This window comes from Excalfactoria chinensis, chromosome 6 (genome assembly GCF_039878825.1).
Source record: "Excalfactoria chinensis isolate bCotChi1 chromosome 6, bCotChi1.hap2, whole genome shotgun sequence".
NCBI classification, from domain to species: Eukaryota; Metazoa; Chordata; class Aves; order Galliformes; family Phasianidae; genus Excalfactoria; species Excalfactoria chinensis.
The window spans coordinates 29,006,567-29,032,233 of NC_092830.1; the positions used below are offsets into that span (position 1 = coordinate 29,006,567).

The 25,667-nt window shown below is 43.3% G+C and overlaps 1 protein-coding gene across 6 annotated transcripts in view; it reads left to right on the forward strand.

Annotated features, from left to right (window-relative positions):
- The window catches only part of RBM20 (RNA binding motif protein 20), an 88,670-nt gene that overhangs the window by 55,656 nt on the left and 7,347 nt on the right, over positions 1 to 25,667 (forward strand). For 2 of the 6 annotated variants that reach the window (XM_072340065.1, XM_072340068.1), the window contains exons 2-11: positions 8,151 to 9,261; positions 10,967 to 11,028; positions 11,184 to 11,275; positions 11,607 to 11,704; positions 15,899 to 16,042; positions 16,668 to 16,799; positions 18,614 to 18,693; positions 19,371 to 20,052; positions 21,962 to 22,060; positions 23,473 to 24,115. In XM_072340065.1, coding sequence (XP_072196166.1) covers positions 8,151 to 9,261; positions 10,967 to 11,028; positions 11,184 to 11,275; positions 11,607 to 11,704; positions 15,899 to 16,042; positions 16,668 to 16,799; positions 18,614 to 18,693; positions 19,371 to 20,052; positions 21,962 to 22,060; positions 23,473 to 24,115 — 3,143 coding nt within the window. The remainder of the gene's footprint in view (positions 1 to 8,150; positions 9,262 to 10,966; positions 11,029 to 11,183; positions 11,276 to 11,606; positions 11,705 to 15,898; positions 16,043 to 16,667; positions 16,800 to 18,613; positions 18,694 to 19,370; positions 20,053 to 21,961; positions 22,061 to 23,472; positions 24,116 to 25,667) is intronic. The other 4 variants (XM_072340067.1, XM_072340069.1, XM_072340066.1 and 1 more) reach the window with 3 other exon arrangements.

Below are 25,667 nucleotides of genomic sequence, written 5' to 3' on the forward strand. Positions count from 1 at the left end.
CGGTACAAATATTACGGCCCAGTATTAAATTCTGATTTCAAAGGCCTTGTGAAAAGAGAATGTTTTTCTTTGGTGTTTTATGTTTAAATTAAATATAACTGAAAAGCGATGTGGGAGCAGTGCTCTTGCTGTACTGAGATCGGCAAGGCTTTGCAGCCCTCTTGGTCCCAGCTGGGTGAGGTCTGTGTTGCTCGACCTGCGCACTCCTTGCCGACGTGCCCAGTGACACATGCCATGTAACAGCTCTCAGAGGAGGTGGTGATATCAGTTAATTACAAAACGATGCCTTAGTTAATTACGTTCCTGATGACTTCCAGTCACAGGCAGTGCTTCTCAGCTGGCCCAGGGTTCGAGGAGCAGAGCTCAGACGCGTGTAGCTTCTGCCGCCTGCACTGCTAGCATTGGGAGCGCCCACCAGTGCTCTCCTTGAGGATTAATTTACTAACACAGTATTTTATTGAACTTCTCAAATATGTCATTGGAGTTTATGCTGGAAAGTGAATGGATAAAGCGGGTAATTTATAATATTTTATTTTTTTCCACAAACAACAGTCCTTTTCCCAAGCACAAATGAAACTACGTAGAATTAAAAAGTTGTTCTTAGAATTTCAGCATTTTGCAGCTGTATGTCATTTTCCTGTCTACAGACTGAAGGTATTACTTCTGTAAATGGGCTTTTATGTTGTCTTTTATTACTGTGAAATAGACAGGCTTTATTCAGATGAGGAATTATCTGTCTACCACAGTACACTTTCTATTTTCAACATAAGAATGGAAACTGCTGTGCTTCCAAGCACTGCAAGATATCGAGACACTCAGACTCATCATTTCTGTGGTGGTTAACAAAGCCATGTGGAAAATACATTGGCAGAAAGTGTGGCGAGATATTACTGTAATTTTTTCTAGGAATCTAATCCTAATCTTTCCTAGGAACTACTATATGTCAAGGATTATTTTCCAGTGGGGCATTTGTCCTTGTGTAAAAAACCTTTGAGGGGTTTCTGACTGTTATTACTACTACTTATTTTATTTTTAGGCTGCATTTTCCTTTTTTCCCTTTAATTATGATGAGATTTTCAGGACACTTCTTCTGTGTTGCACACAGCTCATGTGCTTCTGCTGGAGCCACTCACCCTGATACTGGGTGGCTTTATGTTACCACCTTTTCTTCTGTGTTGTTTTTTTTTCCCACTCCCTGACCCTCAGTCTCTAGCAAGCCCCAGGCTCTGCTCATCTCCTCCCTCAGACATATGGCACAAGCGCTGGCACAGCAATGTTATGGGGACCTTTAGAGCCCTACCTTATGGGAGCACAGCTGAGAGCATCTATCTGGCCTACAGACCTTGCCCTGTTGGTGGATTTGGAGCTCTGATCTGGTGCTACAGCTATTTCTGGCAATTTTTAGTGCACATTTAAAATAGAATTTTTAAATATGTTCCTTTAGCTTGAGTAAACAAGGAACTGTTTACTCAACTGTTTACTGCTTACAAGGAAGCAGTTGCAGATAGATGGCTACAGTACAGCTACATGAATTTGTCTGGCTATGTACAGGAGCTTAAAATACAAAGCAGTGCTGCTGTGTGTGTGCTAATCCTTAGAGACCTTGCCATGTCATCAGAACCGAACAGCATATAAATGTCCTAGAACAAAACAGCAACTTCAGCAGCTTCCGAAAATCTTTCCCCATAACCTTGGGTTCAGGTGGTGTATTTTGCTGGTTACGTCCTTTATTTGAGAGCAGTTGAACTTTGCTTAGTTAAGTATTTATGGAGACATGCATTGCAGGAGGGGAAGGAGATAGAGCTGTAAAATACAATCCGGACCTCCATGCAAATAAGAATTGTATTTCCAGTGTAAAAAGTATACTGAAAAACAGTACACAGGAACAGTGAGGGGAAGCGTGAAGAACGCTGCGAAATTCAAGCATACCTGATTCTTCTAATGCTGCAAGTGTGAATTGCTGTCTATGGTGTTGGCTTTGGCATTTGGAAATGGCTAAGCCAATAGACACAAATGTTACTAGAAAGAAAACAAAACATGCAAGTCTGTTTTAATCAGCAGTACAGAATATCTCTGCCAGAATCACAGGAAACGATAATAAGAAATCTCACTGTGGATTGATCCAGGCTGTCACTCTTGCAGCTCTTAAGAAGACAGAACAGTATTTTTGTTATTGTTGTTGTTTTAATATTATTTTTAAGCAGAAAAGAGTGTCGTCCCTTCAGCACACAAGCAGATCAGCAAGGTGGAGGAGGAGTCCTCGGAGTAGTAGTGCTCAGAGGGAAAATAGAAAGGTGTGTCATGGTTCCCTGCTGTTTATCTTGCTCCACAGCTGCTGCTCAGAACAGCTTTTTTTGTATTCCCACAGTTCCCTCCTTGGGAACTGCCCTTAGTCTATTTGACACTTTCATTGATGACTTGGGTGAAAAAAGCACCCTTTAAATCTACAGCTTGTGCCAAGAGGAGAGGATTTACAAGTGCTTTGGAGGCAGCATAGGAATCCAGAGTAATCCTGGCAAACCATATCCGGCATAACCTGGATGTAGTATTGATGAGGGCAATGTGAAATGGTGACAAAAAATCCATTGGATGATCAAAAATGGAAGGGTCTGAGCTGGCCATCCCCATGGAAAGTCAGAGCAGCGAGGCATGAGTGATCCTTCCCAACCAATGTCACTGGGGCAACAGCATCAGGAAAGGGGTTGGGTTGTGCTGCAGTGAAGGAAGGCTGTTGGGCATTACAAACAAATGCAATGTGTGAGATGTGCAGAAAAAGGCGGAGGTTGGAGAAGTCACAGCAAGGCAGGCTCATAAGAGAAGATTAAATGAGTATGTCAGGAGTCACTGAGTTCAGCTTGATGCCACCTCAGAATTAGTCCAGCCACCCTCCTACCATCACTTTCAGCTTTGTGTCTCTGATCACTGTTTTATCCAAGAGGTAGCTGCCGTGTTTGCCCCCAGCTCTTGTCTCTTTGCCAGTGAAACTGTCTTGATTTCTCTGCATATAAACAAAGGCAAATAACATTCTGTGTGCAAGTTCCAAATGAGCACAAAAGAATCTTGGTAGGAGTCAGACACTTAATTCCCATCACCTTCATAAACCTCGAGCATAGCAGCTCTGCAAAAATGCCTTAGATTTCATCTTCCAGCTAACTGTTGTGTTGGGTGTTTGTCTGGATAATAGAGTTTACTATTGCTAAAAATATGCAAAACTCTCTTGGCAAAGTACATGTATACTTTGGCTGGAGTTTTACTCAGTCCCTCAGTAGTATAACAGGGGGCTTTAAATATCGTTATTTGGGATAAGAACGGTTTTACTTGCAGCTTATAAACATATTAAAGTGGCTTAAGGCTTTTAGTGCTCCTTGTCATTAGCTGAACTTACTCCAGAATATGATATTTTTCTATTTATTTTTTTTTTTTTAATAATCAGTTCTAACCAAAACTCAGCCAAAAAATAAGTTCTGCTGCAGATGGTGTCAGAGCTCAAATGATGAAAGTGGAGGGCTGTCCTCCTCTCAGCTGATTTCCTTGTCTTTTCTGACCAGGAAAGTCATTTCACTAGAAACCAAAGGAAGTATTTCTTGTGGAGATGCAGAGAAAGAAAACAGTCATTTGTTACCAGCCAGCTGCAATGTGTAGTAAAGGAAGAAGGTTGTGGCCGTTTTCATCCAGTGCAAAAGCCTTCATGGGAATATAAGCGCTGCTTTAGTTCAACAAGAGAAAATGAACGTAAGATCCATATTCTTGGTGAGATCAGCAAAACAACATGAAGTAAAATATTGGTGTAATAATTAATTACTCTGATTACTAACACATGCTTTTGAGATAGCTGAGCTTGTTCTTCTACCAGCATTTGTAATGCGGCTTTGCAGTTCTGTGGAATTCAGGAGACCAAATTCTGTCGTGGGGTACAAACACGTGCTCTCCCTGAGGTGCTGACAAAGAATGCGGTTTTTTTTGTTGTTTGAAGGTGGTTGTACCCGTAATGTCTTTTCAGCTTCATCTACGTAGAATGTGGTTTGCTTGACTTCAGATTTTTTTTGTTTCACTTTTAGTGCAGCAGGAATTGCTTTGGATGAGTTGAGAGAAGACAGTCCTGTGCTGCTTGAATAAATGATACGTTACAAGGAAGGGATAGTCACGCTTCTGCATGACAGTATATTGTTGGTTTTGTGCTCAGATAATCAGAAGATGGTTCTCTTTGCTGTGTTCAAGGGTATTGAATTAAAAACTGTAAGTTTTCTGTTAGGAAAATTGATTCAGAAACACTTTAAATGGATGGAAAGCAGCATGCTGTTGCAAGTGGTCAGAAACATTGTACGGGTTAGTGAAGAGCAGTTGTACATCTGGGCTCCTTAGATATCTTTAGATCCATGGCTACTTTAGTTCTGAAATAGGCACAGTAGTACAAAGGCCTTGGGAAAAGTGCACATTTCGAAACATTTTGTAATGAAAATAATAACAAATTTATCTTTCAGAGCTGTTGACCAGCCAGTATAGCTGTACATAAAGGCAGAAAGGTTGTGGGGCAAGGGGTACAAAATCTTAGAAGCTGTGCCAAGATTCACAGCAGTGACTTAATCTGTTTTGGAAGACCTCAGATTGAATCCCTGTTCTGCACTTCAAGTATTTCTGGACAGAAATAGTTCCTAAAGAAGTCGCTGAGATCACAACTTCAGTAGTTTTGTTTGGTGAGTTTTGTTTTTGTTTTTTTATTTCTTTATTTCCTAGCCAGGCAGCACTTTAAAGTCCTGAATTTTGTCACTTGGGATGATGCTCCGGCCAGTCGGTTTGTTGTGATCGATACATTCTGGGCTCGGCCTTTTCATTGCTCTCACAGACAGGATTACTCCAATAATCCAGCGGTCTGGATGCTTTACCTCCAACCCTGTGTGCTGCTCCATACTCTTGGATGTTAAAAGCATAATAAGGATTATGAGGGTAGCAGATGGACAGAATTGATTTATAGCAATATGGCCTTGCCAGAGCTTGCAATTTCATTACAAATATTGCAGCAGGCAATGCACATCCTCAACTCCGAGCTCCCAGAGCTGGGCAGGAACTCGCCTGGTATGCAGCTTTCAGTTAACGAAGAGAACCACTTCTGTTAACCTTTTACATTGCTGGCCTTGCAAAGAGGAATGTTGTGCAAGGAGGATAGAACTGACTTTAGCCTCTGCAGGCTTAGTGAAGAGTGAGGTTTGTTTAGCAGCAGCCCCCACCCTGAGCAGCCAGGGGCTGCATGTCGGTAAACTGGGAATGAGCCGGGGTGGGAGCTGTGTGTTTTGGCCCCATGAAATGCCAAAACCAAACACCATCTTCTCATTGGGTTTGCAGTTTTCGATGAGTTGGTAAAATACAGTGGGATGATTTGCCAAGTGGTGTTTATCGAGTGTGTAAATACAATGATTGTATAACACAAAGAGGGAAAGAAATTGTAAAAGCTGTGCGTGGCAGTCCTGCACGCCTCTTACAGACTGTATTTCATAATGTAACAGAAATCCTTACGTTTGGGCATTGCTCTAAGAGATGTTCTGTATACAACAGTCTTCCTGACCTCCCATCTGCACATCTGCTTTTCCCACTGCCCCACAACCATGCCCTTCCTTCTTTGGCTTGATTAGATGCTAAAATATTCTGTTTCTGCTGCGGGAGGATAAAGCATGCAACTGAAGTACCCTGAAATCTGGAAATGCAAACCAGACAGCTGAAGCCAGGGCCATTCCCAAAACTAGGAGTGCATGGGAATGACCCTTCTTGCTAACTCCATCCCTCTGTGAGAGGCTGGGGGGGAGGGAAGGTGTGTGGCTTCCCCTTTCAGCACTGATTTTCTCCCAGGTGAGGCAGCTCCTCACAGTCCCCTGTCCACCACTGGCCTTTAGGGTTGGGGCAGAAGCTTGTAAGCCAGGGTACTCTGGCAGTGACTGTGTGCATGCTGGGGTCGGACAAAATATAAGCTGTACAGAGAGTCTGGGGGATTTGGGGGTCTTGAGGGAGCATTGGATTCACAGGGAGGGACCCATGCCCATGCAGGCAGCCACCAGAGCAGGGATGAGCAGGTTGCCCCATGGGTTTGTAGCACAGCTGCTGGGAACAGCAGTCCTCTGCAGCTTCTGAGCCTGAAAGCATTACATGCTGTCTGACAAATTCTCTTTTTATTTTAGGGTCACCGGGTAGTTCGTATTTGCATGCTCTATAAACCTTTAAAAACAGTTTTACAGCTTGCTTAATGTACAGAAGTTACAAGCAGCTATAAAATTAAACAGTAGCTGTGAGCGCTGCGAGTCCCGTGCGGTGCAGATGCTGGTGGCACAGTATGGGGTCACACTGCGATCCCAGGCAGTGACAGCAGTGTGCGTGCTGTGCTGATGTGGGATCCTCTGCTTGCTAAGCCCTTTGTGCTCCATGGGGCTTCTCGGTGGCCTTGGGGTGCCCTCAGCAGCCTGCAGGATGGGATTCCTGCAGCCTCTCTCTTGTTTTGGCTGTACTTTCATCTGTGGTCAGATTTATAGAAAAACTTAATATAAATGCAAGTCAGAGAGAGGGATGGAAGTCGCACAGGAAAACAAAAGGCACCTCAGTGCAGGAGCATGGTGGTGTCAGCTTGTGCTGACAGCGAGTCTCGTCATTACATAACGATGCACTTATCCAAACGGCATTTTGTAGTTTTGGAGACAGATGTGCCTCGCAGTTGCTGGTGGAAGTGAAATGTTAAACACGAAACCCATTCATTTTCTCTTAGTCATACTTCGGACTTAAGCAGATGTTTTCCTAATTTGTGGTTTTCAAATGTAGCATGCTGACAAGACATTTATCATTAGCTACAACTTCATCCATGCAGTTGAGCAAATTGGCTGATTATTAACAGTGAGCGCTGCGTGGCGGTTGATGTGTAGCCCCTGCTGCTTTGAAAGGCCTAAATTGAAACTCTAAATACAGTTTTACAATACAAATTAATTGAGCTTTGGACCACATCCCTTCTACTCAAGCACTGTCTGCTCTCATTTTCAGGGCCAGCAGCCATCTGTAATGTGTTGAGTTGCTGTGCCATCCATGAGCAGAGGCTCCTATGCGTGGAAGAAGTGATGGCTAACATTATTCGGGTGGGGTCATGAAAATGGCTACTAGAATCCAGCGTGACATGCAGAGAGAGCATGGCCAGGGGATGGTGTATGTACACATGCTCCAAGCTGGCTCTGCCATTGGTGATGCTGGAACTAGAAGGATGGGGGGGAGAGGGGGGGCGGGCAGGAAAAGCATTGCCTGATTTGTTCCTTTATAACATTTCACTCACTTATATAGATTTGTTAGACTTAACTCATGTGGGGTGATATTTTTCTTTCCAATTTTGTGTTGGCAGTATATGGTGAGAGCAGGGGTGGTGGTGTGAGCAGAGATCTCCCAAAGGTGCTTTCCAACGACCATATACCTCAGTGTCATCTCCTGTATTCCTAGTTCTGGAATTCAAGCAGGCTTAATTAGTGTGAATTTACCCCATGTGTAAGACTTAATGGGGAACACTCAATCCACTTCTAATTTCTAGATAGTGCAAAGACCTTGATTTTCAGCAGCTTATGCTGTAGAAATTTTGCCTTACATTCCAGTTGTGAAGTTCTTACCAGCTTGGTTTTACAGTCCCATCTGATGTCCCTTTCTTCACTTCCTCCTGCTCTGTGGGAGGTGGTGGTTCTGGTCCCACCAAATGTAATGGCAACACCACAACATGCACCTGAGCAGGAAGGGGAAAGTTTGCATAAAACAATGGAAAAACAGAGATCTGGGGATGCTCTGGGTGGGCTCGTGTTGCCTCTTCTCCTGGTCTGCTTTATGGATATGAATTTTATGGAAACTTAAAAGGAGCTGAAGGCCTGATACAGAGTGTCAGTGAGGGGTTAAATGAGGATTTTCAAGAGAGGTCTCTGATGTACTTGTCTTCCTCATAACTTTTTGATTGAAAATGGTATAGAAGCTGAGTTTTAAGCAAAGGTGTTGGATTATGACTGCATTTATTATCACCACCTTATTCCCTCTGCGTTTTGAAGGGTAAATCTAACACAGTGACAGCTTGTCTCATGCTGGGCTATAGCAGGAGGTGAGCACAGTCAGATTTGAGTGAATTCAGCTAACCTGATCCTGATCCTTTGCAGCGCTGCCAAGCTCCTGGAGAAGAGCCCATTCTCCGTCAGTGCCCCGAGCCCCCTGCTCCCCTCTCCGGCCAGCCTGCAGCTGGCCCAGCTCCAGGCGCAGCTCACACTGCACAGGCTGAAGTTGGCTCAGACCGCCGTCACCAGCAACCCAGCTGCAGCCACAGTCCTCAACCAGGTGCTCTCCAAAGTGGCCATGTCCCAGCCGCTCTTCAACCAGCTGAGGCACCCCTCTGTGATGGGTGCTCCTCCGGGACATGCTGCGGGTGGTCCTCCTCCAGGGCCTAGCATCACTAGCACGAGGTTCTCCTCCGGTGGCATTGCCTTTCCTGCACAGAGCACAGGGGGCAGCCTGGGACCCGTGCAGGCCCAGGCCCCCAACGCCATCGTCATGAGTCCCTTTGGAGGTGTCATGGCTCCCACTTCCAGCCAGCAGCCTGTGGTGGTTGGACTCAACAAGGTGGGCCCCTCTGCCGCTGCTGCCGCTGGGGGCTTTTATGAGTACAGCAAGCAAAATGTCACCGCCCCGCAGGCGTATACCTCGGATGGGGATCAGTCCGGCTTCCCTTCAGCAGTTGGGGCTTGCTATGAGGGGCCCTTTGGTTCTGCCGGCACGCTGAAGCACGACGCTTCAACGGGGTTCCAGAAAGACACCTATGGGGCAGCACCAGCCTTCCCCGGTGATCCACACACCGGTGCTCATCCAAAAGGAGATCCCAGCCCCATCTTACATGGCACAGGTACAGGCAACCAGTGGGAAAATATCCCGAATTTCTCCAGCCAAAACAAGTCTGACCTCCTGCCCAGTGACAGCATGTGGCCATCAGCAAGCCAGCAGCCGTATGAAATAAGAAACGAGCTGTACAACCCCGAAGAACCGACACCTGACACAAAGTTTAGCACAGCCGCTGCCCCAGCATTCGGCAGGCTCAACAATAGCAAGCAGAGCTTCGGCAGCCCTCGGCTGAGGCAGAATGAGGAGCTGAGCACCGGCACTCCCGACCTGCCCATGAGGTCACTGCAGCCCCACGAGCTGAATGACCTCCATGGCGTGGCTCCCCTCCACTTCCCCCACGTCTGCTCCCTCTGCGACAAGAAGATCTTTGATCTGAAGGTGAGTGATTTTAACGCACCCAGGGGCACCTGTGGCGTTCAGAGGGGTTTTCCTGTCCATCTGTCAGGTGATTTATCTGTCTGCCTGTCTTAGCATAGCCGTGTCTGTCAGCCAGCTCTGCCCCTATCACACATTGAAACACAGAGTTTTGTAGGGCTTGGGGTGCTGTAAATCTGTTCTGTGGAAACTGCTGAGGTTTCAAGATTTGTTTTTGTTCCGCGCTGCACTGTGAAAATGTGGAGAGCAATGTGTGTGCGCAGCAGCCTGCAGCTGGGAGGCTGTGGTCCTGGCCTGAGAAATGCCAGACCCAGGCACGTGTCGTTCCCATCTCTGATGGGTGTAAGTCAGGGCGAGGAGGAGCTTGAACCTGATCCCACCTCCTCCAGACAGTACTGTAATTGCACATCTGCAGTTTCATTTGGATGTCTCTGTTTCTGATCCCAAAGCCTTCCTGATAGAAGCTTTGTGCAAACTTGCTTGAACAAAATAGCACTTTCCCATAAAATGACTTTGATAATTGCTTTTTTGGGATGTCCTCCACTTTCCAGTAACTCAAAGAAAAGAATTAGGACTCATTGTCTCAGTGGCTTTGCCCTGTAAGACACTACACAGCATAAGGGGTGCAGACCAGGCTCCCAGATCTTATCTGCTGTGTGTCCTAACAGCCTGTCTTGACCACATTCATACTGTCAAAAGAGCCCAAAATTCAAACTCAACCTTGAGAAGAAACTTGTCTGTTGTACAGAGAACCTGTGTTGCTAGATCATGGTATATAGGTCAGTTCTGGAAAGAGCCACATGTGTTGCACTGAGCCCCTCTGCCGTCCATGGGCCTTGCCTGGGTTTGTTCTGCCCTCTAGGAGAGCTCTGTCCCACAGGTCCTTGTGGCCTTTTCCATCACATTGCCGGACCAACATTTCACTGTAAAGGCACATGTTTTCATGCCAGTGCTGGCCTGACAAAAATATTGCAACAGCATGAGTATACAAAGGAAGGTAGCCAGCAACTGAAATAGCACATGATACATACATGCCCTGTGGCTTTGGGAGATTTGAATATATTTGCTCTTTCATGTTTCCCTTTTATTCTTTGAGCAACTGCTTGCAAGAGGCTTTCCTATGGTTACTGCAGTTACAGGAGTGGTCTGAACTCACCCCCACCTAGGGCACACTGTACATGCATGTTTTTCATTAAATATTTTAAAAGAGTGGTGTAATTGTAATTACAGTGAGCTTTGGCTGGTCTGTTTGTTAATGTTTAATACACTGCCTTATTTGGTCCATAGAAATGTAAATAGCAGAATGCACTTCTCTTACAAATGTGTTCATCTACTGAAATGAATGATCGCTATCTTTGCTGCCATGTGCAATGAGCACCCTTGTTATGGACACTGACAGAGCTGAGCATGCTCAGAGCCTTTCAGGATCAGCTTTTCAAAATAAATGACCTGATTTAATGGAAATAAAATGCAGAATTTAAAACTAATACAGGGAAGCTATCTGTGTGTTAAGTAATTGGTAACTGGGTCTACAAATAACAAATCAATAAATGCTCTGGATAAAAGTACACTTGGCTCCAGTATCACACACTCAGATCTTCAGCATCTCAGTGTTGGCTTTAGAATAAGGTAAACCAAACAGAGAAGCAATCTTTCACAAATTTCTTGGGATTTTTCCTGTGCTCATCGTCTCTTTGTTTCAACATAGGACTGGGATCAGCACGTAAAGGGAACTCTTCACATCCAAAAATGTATGGCTTTTTCAGATAAGTAAGTATTATTTCAGCGTTGCTTTTCCAACTGAATTTCTAATAGAGCATCCCTTACTTCAATGGCTTTATACCAGGAATTTACACCCTAATAATTAGGCTTTAATATTGACGACACATTATGCATGCTCCTAAAGTTGTTTTTTTCTTTTCCAGCACTGGTATCCGGTGTGTGTTAAGTTCATCAGATGGAACGTTGCATATATCACCAAATAGTGCAGCAGTTTTCAATCCATCTAGTATTGAAGGTGAATGGTTGCATGTACAATAATTTAAAAGCTATTTTTAATGAAAGGGGGGTTTCAGTCTGTGGGTAGAAGGGGGCATTTCCAATGAAGTATGACACAGATTTCTGGGAAAAATAGCTTTTAGACATCTCATGCAGAAAGACATAAAAGACAAACTGCCTTTCAAAATAGGAATTTATTTTTCTTTCCAACAAGTAGTTGTTTCCACAGTACAATGAAGCAGCGGTGTTGAAATGATGAAATGAATTGTTACGTAAATGGGGCATTGCTTACTGAGTCAAGAAATAATATGAATCAAGGTTTTCACAAAACTGTGTAATCCATTATTTAGATTACCCACCAAATGTCGGCTCATCTTTTATCACTACGTCAGCGAGATCCTTTGGCCAGCCAGGTGCTACGTTTCCTTCTCTTCCATCAGGGGTAAGAGTGAGTATTTATGAATTTGGTTTCCTTGCAGAGGTTCTTGCAGAACCCCTTCTACTTACTGGAATTAAAAACATGTCATTTGAAGACTTCCTTTTAGGCAACGATGGGATTGTTCAGTCCGTCATTTAAATTTACCTGCAGCTCTTTTATGCTTTTGATCAAAACAAATGTAGATGTAGATCTATTGGTTTGTTGTTTATTTATTTTCAGTGCTGAAATTGTTTGCTTGTTAGAGGGATTTTGAGAGGGTGGCTGATTGTTTTGTGTATATCCCATGGCTTCCCCCCCATCATTTTCTGAGCCATTTTGAAGCAGGAAAATCAGCTTCAGCTAGGAATGAAAATCTGGATTAATTTTTACTTACTCTTAAGTATTGATCCCAGTGAGTGGCCTGCGTCTCTTCAGTTATATATCTGGAGCAATCTCTCTCTGCTGGGTTCCTCCTCCTAGGTAGCAGTGGTGGAAAGACAGGGGCTGCAGCTCCACTAATGCTTATTCGCTTGGGCGTCCCAGTTTGATTCATTATACTGGACTAGCTTTTTCTTAGTTTGTTTTAGTGCACTATTTATATCGCCTGCTTCCACTGGTAACCTTTCAACAAGTTTACTTCAGTATACATAAACCTTCTGTGGTTTCAGTTTATTATCCCCCCAGTGATCAGGACAGGTCCCAGTTGTGTTCCTCTAGTATGCATTTGAATTGCCATCCCGATCAGTGTCAGAAAAGTGTCACAAATAAATAAATAAATAACTCTAATGTTAAAGGTAGCTTTTAAACTGAGAAGGCAAATGGTTTTAAAAGAAGGGAAACTGCAATTCATATGCAGAATAAAAATACAAAGGCGTTATGGTTAAACTGAGGCTCAACGTATATAAGAAAGCTATTATTAGAGCTGGAAACATCGAGGACTAATGTTAGGTTGTTCATAGAATAGCAGCAGTAATCCGGGGGTTCAAGTTTTCACCTTGTTAGCTTTTATGTACACATCCTGATGTCAGCTCAGGCACTCCGGAAGGACAAGCTGAGCTGTGTCCCTGTGCCGCTCCATTTCACATCAGCATTGCTTACAAAAACATCACACAGATTTGTGTAATCCAATCAATTTTGTTCTGTGGGGTTTTGCTATGACAGGGGTTGTTGGAAGGGATTTTGGCTTCTGCCTGTCACAGACACCACGTGTGCAGGGCAGCAAAGAGCAGAGCTGCTTGTGATGGCTGCCTCCAAGGTCAAAGGTTGGAGTCGCAGCGGCTGTGGAGGAATGTTCCTTTTCATCATGTCTGTCAACCTCACAACAAATGAAATTACTGCTAATACCAGTATCATTTCTCCTCAGAATCTGTCACTATTTATCATCTAAGCTGCCTGCAGAAGTCCTTCTGAATGACCTGCGGCGCTAAGAGAGATAAAAGAACCAATAACTTCGGCTTTCCTGGGCACTACAAATCCCCTTTTTCTTCAGAAGCTCGGGAGGTGGTCAGGGAGCTATATTAGAGGTGTTAAATTAGAGTTTACCAGCTGTCATTCCCCCCGCAACCCAGGTGGTTTATAATTTATTACACCTTTGCACAGCAGTATTCATTTTCAGCTAAGCTGCTGCCATTTAACTGAGCAGTGGGAGATTATACTTGACCCTGCATGTAATCATAAACAAAGTGTTCAGATTTCTGGGAGAGCTTGATACATGCTCTCTGTCTGCAAATAACTCAGTCCCTCTTCTAAAGGCAAATAGAGCACTCAGGCATGGAAAGCCACTGGCAGTGGAGGGATGGGACTGTCGGTTTCTTATTTTCTACAGTTATGAAAAGCTCAAGAAATGGATAAAGGATTTGAAAAGTAAGACATCCCCAGAAATGGGGAGGAAAAAAAGACGCAATTAAATATATCCGAATTAGGTTGATGAAAGGGTATGGCAAACTGCATGAGATGCCCTTCACTGTTATGGATGCAGCAAATAATTCATTCAACCATTTAGTTTTTCAAACAAACTCTTTTTTTTTTTTTTAGTAGTTGTCCAACTGTGCTGGTAGATCCCTGTAGACATCAAAGAAAGTTAACGTGAAGTCTTACTGAAAATCACATTTGGACACACCACTCCTTTCGCTTCCTGAGTGTGTATATAGAACTTGCATATTCCTTTTCTGTCTGTGTTTTACAGCTCATTTAGTGAATGGATCCAATTTAACTTCAATCAGCTGACAAGAATATTGTCTGGTACAGCTCATCTGATCTCAGTATGAGTGTCCGACCACTTTTTAGTCATGAATTATAGCAGATTTATGACATGACATTTCAATTCAAGCCATTGCCAATTTGGGGGAGGTGGTAACGTCTTAGAGTCATCTGATTTAATGTACTGCTGAGTTCATGTCTGAGCCTGGGCCCTGGAGCCTAGGGAGGGAACAGCTGTCTTTCTAGTCCTATATATGCTTAACACACCATCTCTTAACAGATCTGACAAAACAAACGGAAGGTGCCAGGTTACATGAGGTGTTCTTGTGCTGTCAGGAAGGTTTCCTTTCTTCCTGCCAGCTGTAGGTTGTGTGCTACTTGCTGCCTTGCCAGATGCAGTCAGCCATCACTGCTTTTCTATTCAGGTGGAGCTGAGTTTCTCTCATCTTTCTTCAGGGTCAGGTTTTTGTTATGTTTGTGCTAGAGAAAACACCTTCTTTTGGACTGTGGCACTTGTTTGATTTGCCTTATGCACCTGGATGTTCTCTGTGAGCTAAATAGCCGACTGCTGTATGAGGCAGGCTCGTACTGCAGCAAAAACACACCAGCAGTTAAGTGATAAAGTCGGGAAGGAAGGTAATAGGATGAAGGTGCAAATAAGATAACATTAGCTCTGTAACTTGTGAACTTGCTGACAAGCCAAACATTTGTGATGGCTCTGGTGAATTTGATCCCATGACATTACGTGATTTGCATCTTCCCTTGAATGGCACAATTTTAACTGAAGGTAGAATTACTTCTTCAATAAAGCCCTAACAGCGGAAGTCATAAACGGGGAAGTATTCTGGGAAGACTTAATCCTGTGTGAGCAAGGCTTGCATGTCATTCACTGAGGTAAATTATATTTCTCTCTCAGTATACACTGATGTCTCTTTGCATGAGGAGTGCAGAGACTGCTTTACACATCAGGGAGATGGGCAGCTCTTTGGGAGCTGCCCCAGCAACCCAGAATAGGTTTCCACCTTTGGGAAGTGACTGCTGCACCAACAGAATATGCCTGTCCCAGTTCAGTTGGGGACCTCTGCCTCTCTGTGTGCCCCTGTGGTCAGCATGCTCTCAATAGAAATGTGTCTCTGACTATGTGGTATTGCAAAGAGAGAGGAAAGCAGCAGGTGTTCCAACCTCAGGTACAGCTGAGTCCTCTTGCAGCATTAATGAACACTGTTGTTTTTACCACCAGCCTGATCTGTTCCATGAAAGCATAAGGAGGGTTTGAATTCAATCCCTGCTATCCTGAACACCTCTGTAGTCTTTTAAACTGTTTTTTAACATTCATAAATCCAGCAGGGATTGCAGTGAACATCTGCTTGAAAATACTCTTCTTTATTTGTGTGTGTGTGCATTGCTGGCAAAGTAATTGTGAAGGGTGTTTTACTCAGTAATGTGTGATGCCCTTATGTGTGGGGAAGGCGCAGAGCCATCAGTGGGACAGGCAGATGCAGAAGGACAGAGTGAAGACTGCGTGACTTGGCAGAAGAGCCTTGGAGCTGGCTGGTGTACCAGACAGATACCAGACCTGCAGTGAGCTTATTGGCGTGACTGAGACCTCCCCATTGCAGAGACACCTCTGAGCACTGAGGGGTCTCCAAACTCTCTCTTGTGCTGGGCTCCCAGCCCTCTACTGGAACATGCCAGGGGCCTGAAGTCCCTTACTCTCTTAGATTGAATGTGGCAAGTTACCTTCTGCAGCCATATCACCATTCCCATTTGAACTAGAGCATCTCTCCTAGTAATCCTCTCCCAGTAATCCAGGGATGGAGACTCCACTGCAAGCCACAGTTCAGTTGTAGATATGAATGGGAAAGAAAATGTTATAATCAGGATGGTTTTAATATTTGTCCTTAAAAACAGGTATGTAGAACAGATCCTTTCAGGTCTTTTTTCTTTGGCAGAAATATAAGATCTATTCTAGTGGTTGGAATATATAAGATAAAAACATGGTTTTCAGTTGGGCTTTTTTTCCAGTTTCCCCAGAGGAAATCTACATCGGGTCGAGTTGTTCACATCTGCAATCTCCCTGAGGGAAGCTGCACGGAGAACGATGTCATTAACCTGGGCCTTCCATTTGGGAAGGTCACCAACTATATCCTCATGAAATCCACTAATCAGGTACTGTGCTTTTGGAGCCACCAGTATTGATGTAAATAGGCATAAAGGCACACTGACATGCTCAACGAGATGGTACCCATGCAGTCCTTTAACCTGCACCACGCTCTAGCAGAGCTCTGTCTTCAGGGTTATGTCTACCAGTGGTGATAGGCATGGTAGACTGGAAAATCACGTAGCAGACAGTGCAGAAGGAAGTATAATCCATGCCAGTGAGCAACGTTAACATTTCAAAAGGCAGTCAATACACAGCTGAGGGCTTTTTTCCCTTGGACAGTTAAACCATAGTTACATCAAGTGACATTTTTCATGCAAATAGAAATGCTAGGTAATATTGTTGTTTTATTATCATTAGTTCTTTGCTTTGTTCTGGTTGCTCACACTCTACTTCTCCTGGAGAAGCCCCAGTGAGGAAAAGGTAGTTTTTTTGTATATCAGAAAAGATTGGATTCCAGTTATTTGTTTTTTTAACCAGCTTCTAAAGCTGCATGTCAGCTTTCGTAGCTGGACTGTGACCATTATTTTTAGTTTATAGAGGCTGAGCAATCACCTTAGAATCTTTATTTCTCTCTAATACTTTGTTTTGTAATGACATAGTAGATTTTAAAGCTCTCCCCATCTGTGCTAGGCCTTTCTGGAAATGGCTTACAGTGAAGCAGCACAAGCCATGGTGCAGTACTACAAAGAAAAGCCCGCTATGATAAATGATGACAAGTTACTTATTAGGATGTCTAAAAGATACAAGGAGTTGCAGCTGAAGGTAAGATCAGATTCCTGATAAGAATTCATGAGTTAACATAGCTTGTCTATGAGAATACATCTAAAAGTCTTTCTGGTTGCTGTTTTCTAATTAATGTTTTAATGTTGTGGGAAAAGAAATGAAGAAAGATAAACTAACAAATGTATGTTAATGAATTTTTATACTTAGTTTTAGTTCTTAGATGAGATCCCGTTCTCTGGTTCTCGTAGCACTACTTCAAATATCCCTTCCAAGCTTCTTCCCCAGTAAGCTAGTTGAACTAAGGTTGAACTGAGCAGCCACACTGCTTGGTTGAACTAAGGCATAAATCAATGTGTAAGATAACACATTTCAGCAAAAATATGGGAGTGCCATCCTTTAAGACAAGTATTGAGCCTAGGTGTCATGGTTTTGTGCTGTCAATATTCTACATCATGATATCACGTGCGGTATGTGCACTGCTTTTCACTGCTTGCACACTCAAGACATAATACAGTCTGTGCTGAGCAGCAATGGCAGGACTAAGCATCATCCTGATTAGTTTTTCTTTCTTGGCATATATATATATATATATATATATATATATATATATATATATATACACACACACACACACAGACATAGAATCAGAACAGATCAATATTTGTTCTTTGGACTTTCTGTAAACTTTTTCTCTGACACTTCTGATGTGGACATCTGAGTGATCTCCAAAAAACTGTATTCTTGAGAGCATATTTGTGGCAGCTTCTGTTCTGCTGTATGTAATCCTAAAGGAATAAGCTTTTTGCATGTAGATTTGGACTGGAACTAGCAGTGAAGAGCTGTAAAGCCTTGTATTATCCCAACATAGCACAGTAATTCTATAAAATAACTTTGTAGTGTTCCAAGTTAAGAGGCATTTTATGAGCATTAAGGGAAGACAAGTAAGAGGAGACTTGAAGGAATTGCTACTCTGTAAGCCAGGGTATTCTTTCTCACTGTGGTACTGAGGCACTGCAGAGTAAGGTGGTGGAGGCTGCAGATCTTAACATGAAGGCTGAGCTGGACTTACTTTACTCAGGAGAGTGGGATTTCAGGAAGATTTTCAGCAGTTCCATTGTCAGTTTCTCAGATCATGGAACTGGTTTTCTCTTCATGAGCAAGAACTCTTTCTCATTGTTGAAAACAAGCAAATGAACAAAAGTACAGAGATATGAAAGGGGAACATGCATGAATTACTTAACACTCTGAAATGCTCTGAGTTCCTGCATGGTTACATCGCTCAGTTGTGCATGCTCCACGTGGCTGATGGATTGCACACACTCTGCCTGGAGTTGTGCATCTTTTGGAGGTGATCTTGAACCTCAAGTAATCAACAGTTCTTGCACACATTTTTATTGCACTTACTTAGCTTTTCTGTGACTCCCATGTCCAAACACATAGAGCCATATTGTAGTATGAAATTAAGGCAGCTCCTTCCTAGGGTAGGAAACAATAGGCTGATCTATTTAGTTCAGGTATTAGAAAAAGGGTCTGATTTGTGTCATCTTATATCCAGTTATACATTCTGCAGAGTGTATATCAAGGAAGTGCAAGCTGCTTTTCAAAGCCAAGTTTCCAGAAGCCGATTATGAGCAGACAGCGCTACAAGCAGATTTTCCATTTGTATCATTTTACTGCTTTGATCGTGCTATTGAGATACCAGTTGCAGAAAAGACTATAACCAGAACACTGAAACCAAATATTTCTCATTAGTGTAACGGAATGATGCGTGCATGCTGTTTCTTAAAGGGCAAATCTTGTATAACAGCTTGGAGAGCAGTGCAGTGTGCTAACAGTGCCTTTGTCTGATGTAGAAACCCGGTAAGAACGTGGCTGCTATCATCCAGGACATCCACTCACAGAGGGAGAGGGACCTGCTGCGTGAGGCAGACAGGTAAAGTATAATGAGCATAGTCTGTGTGCTTCCCTCACGCATCTCATTGCCTTTCTTATTTTGGATTGCATTCCAAATCACTGTAAAAATGTAAGTGGGTACAATATAAGTGCAGAACCTACGTAGTGAGTTCAGATGGAAAAACTTTACTTGTTAAGAAAACAAATGAACTCATTACTGGTGATGATGATGACTCAGAAAATATGCCTGACACGTGAAGAACACACAAATGGACCCATCCCCCTCTCCACCCTCCATAGCAAAAAGTATAAAGGCTGGAGCTGCACTGACACTGGAGAGGAGGAGATGTAGCTGGTATACTTCTGATCTGTCTGGCTTCATTAGTACTTTCTGGACCTCCCAGCAAAGCTGAAGAAGAATTAGAGCCTAAAAACATCTATTTTAAATAATTTATCATTTTCATTTTTGTCTGGCTAACTAGACTCTAGTTAATGCTAGAGTTATTGTAAGGGCATTAATATATACAGTTTCAATGTTAAATACCTTGTTTTTAAGAACAAATGAGTGCATTCTAGACAAATCTGTGCAGTGCATGTCTGTAACAGGCCTGGGGTCTCAGGTGTGCTGGCACCAGGGTAGTCCCAGAGGGTTTTCAGTACACAAGACCTCAGCAGCCCACTGTTACAGCCAGTTACAGCTTCCTTTTCCCTCTGCAGCAGGTATGGCACAGAGAGGCCCCGCTCTCGCAGCCCCATAAGCCGTTCCTTGTCGCCCCGATCCCACACTCCCAGCTTTACTTCCTGCAGTTCACCCCGCAGCCCGATGGGGACCAGCAGGACCGACTGGGGAAATGGAAGAGAGTCGTGGGATCAGTCCCCATATTCTCGACGGGAAGAGGAAAGAGAAAGCAGAGAATGGAGAGAGAATGGGGACGAGAAGAGAGACAGGACTGACACGTGGGTACACGAGAGGAAACATTATTCCCGACAGCTAGACAAATTTGACTTGGATGAACGGATTGAAGGAGGCAGAGGGCACAGAGAAAAATATATAAGGAGTGGTTCTCCTGGCTCCCTCCACCCTTTGTCTGGCTACAAGAGCAGGGAAGATGACTATTACCGAAAAGCCTCTAAGTCAAAATGTGACAAATTTCAGAGGCAGGAGTTTCCTGGGAGATCTAAGAGAAAAGAAGAGGCAAAGTTCAGGGAACACAGGCATTCTTACAGCGAGGACACTGCTAGGGAGGAGATGGCTGAACAGAAGCATAACAAGGTCTCTGAGAGCTCCAGGCAGAAACAAAGCGATAAGAATAGAGTGAAGAAAGCTGAAAAAGACCAAGAAGAAGATGCTGTTGCTGAAGGCAGTGATGTGAAGGAAACCAAACCTCCTGAGAATAAGGTAGAGATCCCAAACTGTACGTAAGAAATAGGAAAATGCTGATGTAATGTATTTTCTGAAGTATTTTAGGTTAGTTGTTTTGGGGTGTGGTGCTGGTAATATGCAATGTTATGCCATGACGGGGTTAGGGAATATATTCCTAGAGTAGATCATGGGAGGTCACCTCATCCAAGTCTTTGCCCAGGTCTGTGCAAATCTGTTACTCCATTGTGGTGTTAAGTACCTGGATATCATCTTTCACTGCCATGTGCAGACCTTTTGGGTAAACAGTGAGGGGAAGGGAAGAGACAACTGAAAACAAAACCAAATGAACATCTACTGTTTGCATGTGGGTCGCCTGTGCAGAGGCAATTGGTTTGCTGTTCTGTCTTCCAAATCCGTGCTAAACCCCCCGTGACTGATGCCTTTGCATTGTTACCTTTGTCCACTGCCTGTGCTAAGAATCAAGTTATCTAGGAATTAAGTTGTCTAATAATTTTACAGGGATGCACAATGTATGTAATTATGCTGCTATTGCTATAGGTTGTTATACTGATAAGATGGGGATTGGCCTTTCAGTAGGGAACATTTTCTTTTGGTCAGCTCAGTAGAGCAATTGGTGTCTATTGAATGCAAGGTCATCTGCAGCAGGGATAATTCACACTGCTCACTTCAGTGTGCAGGAGAATTGTCTTCCCGTGGTAGAACCACTGAATCAGCTTCTCTGTAAAATTATGGGATATCTGCAGAAATACTCCCAGTCAGTGAAGTGGTGATGATTGGGGGTTTGATTCTCCACTAGGAAAGGATGGACAGGAATGACAGATCAGGATACGGCATTTGTCCCAGTACAGCCCATGATTATATTCCCTCCCTACAGGATCATGATTACTGGCTTCTGGCCACTTTGCCTTCCCCAACCCCTGAGTGCTATGTGGTCTCCCCCCCACAATGGGATACAGTGCAGGAGGCTGCCTTGCTGACCAGGAGTCCATCTCTAGCATAAGGCTTTGTGCTGCTTGAGCTGTCTTTGGCTGGTTTTAGTTGACCTTTGCATTTGTTGTTCGTGTTTGGGGGCAAGGTTGGTGGAAATATCTGGATTTGTAACTCAGCTAGCCTCTGTAATGGGCAGCAGCACTATCTCATGCCATAGAAATGTGTTTCTGTAACCACCTTTTGTCATCTTTCTCCTGTGGCTGATATTTTACTGTGATAGATGGTTCCTTGGGAGATTTCTTTCACTTACAGAAAGGTCAAGCAGCTTCCTGAATCATCAGTGTTGCACACCCCTCTGCACATTTCCCAGTTGTTTTAAGCTGGCTTGGTAAAAGGCACACCTCCCTCAGGGACTACTGCTAATAATGTATTTGAAAGGACAGAAATGGGTTTGAATGCTTTTGAACTCATCATACTCATGTTCCACCCCTCTTTTAATAAGGGCCAGGTAATACTGTGGCTTTGGTCTTCCAAATTATCAGCAGTGTAAGTAGTCACAGTCTCATCTGATCCTGCATCAATAAACAAAACAGTCAATGTCTTTTTGTAGACTTTTAACACTACTGGTCTCTTTACCATATCTGAGCCAAGAATAACAAACATGGGTAAAGGGCAGGGGATTGGAGGCTGGAAATTTTAATGAATTCACATTCTTCTCCACTTGTCTTCTAGGCTCTCTTCTAACTATCATCTCTATGATATAAATTACATGTCTTCAGTTTTGTTTCGGTTTCTTTTTCATCATTCTTATTTGTGCAGCTTTTCCAATGGAATCCAGTTCTTGGGTATTTTCTCACAGTCTGGTTGACTCGCATAAATGTTAGAAATAAAGAATGTGACCTTGGGAGTGACTTTGCTTCCCTAGACCCAAAATAGAAACATAATAGAGTGCCACTGTGTATTGCTATATGTGTTTATGTTGTATCTATTTTAGCCTGGTAAAGAGGAGCAAGATCCAGAGAAGGGCTCACCTTCAGCTGATAAACAAGGAGGAGAATCTGGAGAGACTCTGGAAAACACAAGAAAAGAGAAGGTTGGTGACACATTGTTGGTACAGCTTCCATGATAAAACAAGTGAAGATCCAGGTTTGGTGGCGCATTCTCCCAAGTGAAATACTGAAGACCTCTGGAAGGGTGCATAGAGGGGCAGCAGAAGGGAGATGTCTAATTTAACCTGCCTTGTCTTGACCTTTTCCCGAAGTCTCCAGAACTCTTTTTTTAGTTGCTCTTTGCCAATGTACATTGCTTTGCATGCATAGCCCTTGGCACTGACAACTGTAATGTATGCCTGAGTGAACCATGTAACTTTGTGAACCGTGCCCAAAAATAGGAGATGCAGTCAGTTAGTGGAGAAGGGGGAGGGGGGACTAATGATGAAAACTTTTCAGAACATTGGCCTTAGATGGTCTACAGATAGTAGCCTCTTCTGATTGCTTCTGGTTTTAATTAAATAGTGTCTTCACAACAACCCTTCTGCAGCATCACAGTTGGGAGCAGCAATGTCCTTGGAATTCCTCCAGCTTCATATCTGTAGGGTCATGGGTTGATGATCAGATATGGAAGCTATTGATATCTCTTGCTGTAGAAAACTGATCTCCTGGCAAGAACAGTGTCAACTCCCAGAGTTTTCTTGCTGTTTTAGGATTCTAGGAAAGGAAATGTGCAAATGGCCAAACAGGAGGAGAATACAGATTATTAACAGATTATGTGCTCAGAATGATTCCGAGAGCTGAAATCTAAACTGCACCAACTATGTATGAAAAGGACATTCTGATACTTCTTAAGACCTGTACTAGAGTCTGAGCATCTTACATGTCTATAATTTCCTATGTGAAGTACATCAGATTATAAATCTTGGAGTATAACTGTAAAAGTGATTTTTCTTAAGGTCTAGGCCAATCTCTACCAACATAGCCTCTGGCAGAGGGCTCTTGCAGGAGGAAGGAAATGGCTACAGAGGGTAGCTGCATTTTTCTCAGTCACCATAAGAATTTAAAGGACTCAATCCAGAAAAGTCAAAGTCACAGGGGCTAGAGTGGTGTTCAGTGTGTTCTCATTGTGGTTCCTATTTCTGGCTGCTCTGGAACAGAAGCAGAGGAAAGGGAGAGGTTGGTTTCCTTGGGGATCACGTAGCAGAGTCAGTCATGTAATAAGGTGTATGACAGGCTGTGCATTATTCTTCTGCTTATAAAAAAGCAAGGAGTGGGAGACTGGAGAGGCTGCAATTTCCAAGGCAGCTATAGAAGCTCCTAAAAGTGAAATTCATATTATTATTGTAAAATTACTACTTGTATGTGTGTATAACGTTTAAAATCATAGCATTGAGGCATGTCATCCATTGAAACTAAAACATGAGAGGGGCTAGGCATGGCCAGATCGGAATTTTTCCTAGTTACTGATGTTCAGAGCCCACTGACTTCTCATATTTTTACATCTTTGTGACAGGACCAAGACTGGGAGAGTGGAAGTGAGATAGAAGGCGAGACCTGGTATCCTGCTAACATGGAGGAATTAGTGACAGTAGATGAAGTGGGAGAAGATGATCTAATTATGGAGCCTGATATAACTGAGCTTGAAGAAATTGTACCCGTTGATCAAAAAAGTAAAGCTGCTACAGAAATGTGTTCCTGCATGACAACCATGTTAGAACTGGAAAACAATCATAGCCACTTAACCAGAAATGAAGAGAAATTTACCCATAAAGCTTTAGAAACAAACTTCAGGTCGGCAAAGGGCAGTGTAGCTTCTAGCATCTGTCAGGATGACGAGGAGGATGATAATGATGATGCTGTAACTGAAGCATCAAGCCTAAATCTGGACCCTGAGCAGAAGCCAGAGGAGTCACAAGAAGACCAGTCTGCAAAGGAGTCTGATCACCAGCAGAAGGAAGTAAAAAATGATAAAGGCTCTGACACTCATTTAGAGCCTTCTGTTCAGCTAAAAGAAGAGGCTCTCCAGCTCCCTGGTGCATTTATAGATGATTACAAACAGATGGGATCACAAGGGGCTGAAAGCAGAGAAGTTATGGAAATGCTTGTTAAAAATGTTAGTGAAGAAACAAGACATGGAAGCCAAGAGTGTCCAGAGGGTAACTACTGTTTTTTTTTCTTTCCAGCCTGCAGGGAGCCTTGCATGTTTCCTCTGACAGTAGGCTGAAATTTATTGCTAACAAGAGTAAATGTTGCTAATAGTATCAAGACTTGTCCTTGGAGCTGCTCAGTAAAAGAACTCGGGTGTCTTTTGCCAAGCCAAACCATTAGAGGCTCTTAGCTGAATAGTGTAAATGAAATATGATAAGCAGCTTGCAAGCTTTCTGAAAGGCATAAGCTGCTATAATTGTCATGTCAAGGTTCACATGAGTTTAACTGAACGCTTTCAGTGCTCTGCTAAATTTATTTTGAATTGTCAATGAAATGAGTGACAGTCACTGAAGGTCAACAGAAAAGTATCTGTAATGTCTGGCTGGCTCCTGGACAAGGTGGGTATTCTTACACACTGTACTGAGGTATTAGTAACATGGAAATCATCCACAGATTGTTACTTCTTAGTCCCTGTTCACACAAATACGTGCCTTTTGTCAGCACTTGCCTTACCATCTCCTCTTATCTACTGCGTGCTGCCTTTCATATATCTGATAGGACATGCTGTGAGATAGTGCCAATAAATGTAATCGTAGCTGTCTATTAATATTTTACTGCCAGGAAAAAAGACATCTTAAGTGTCTGAAATTGAGGTTGGTTCCTTGTCACACTTTCAAGTAAAATTTGAGCAAATGTGTAGTGCACGAGGAGTGGAAGTGGAGAACGAAATAGACCATATATGTCAGGAATGCTCTTCTTTGGTTGCTACTGGAGCCCGTGTGTTGGAGAAGGGTTTGTGAGCAGAAGTTGCTGCAAGTTCTATGAGTACCACCTTCTTGCAGAACATTTGGTTCGAATATCTGATCTTGACCTAACTTTTCCTTCCTGAATAGACTTGAAACTTGTTCACCTTTCAGTACTTACCTTCAGGCCTGAAGACAGCTTTCCAGGCTTTGCGTGTTTGGAGATAATCTGCCATGCCATGCCCTGCAACTGGAGATGGCAAGCTTGGCTACCCTGGCTGCCCACTTCGCAGGCATCAAACTCCAGTAGCAGAGCCTGGGAACTCCAGGAGAGCTTGTGTCCCAGATGTCTGCTGTGGATGTGGTAGCTGCTGTGCAAAGCTCTAGGCTCTCTGCATATGCAGCTGCCAGCTTAAAAGCCCAGAAATCAACCTAAGTGAGACTTAGGTTGCCAGAAAAGCCCTGGTTGTTATAAGTGTACGCCAGCTGAAGCTCTTGATTTTTTCAGGATTTCTTCAGCACATTTGGAAAGTTGGAATGGTCTTAAAAGTTAACTTGAAAGCCAATCAGTCAGGTTTTTTTAATTATTATTTTCCTTTAAGTAATGTGATATGCACATTTAAAATTACGAAGGAGAATTCATTCTTGTAGTCAGAAATTGCAGGACGTTGAACGGCAGACTTGAAAGGCAGGAAAGGTTTGGTTTAGGTAGAAATGTATTTGTTTTGTAAGAAAATGTAGCCCTTATCTTGGTGAAATTTGCAATGCAGAGGAAATTCCATCAGGTTAAGAGAACTGGTTCCTTGATGTAAGGACT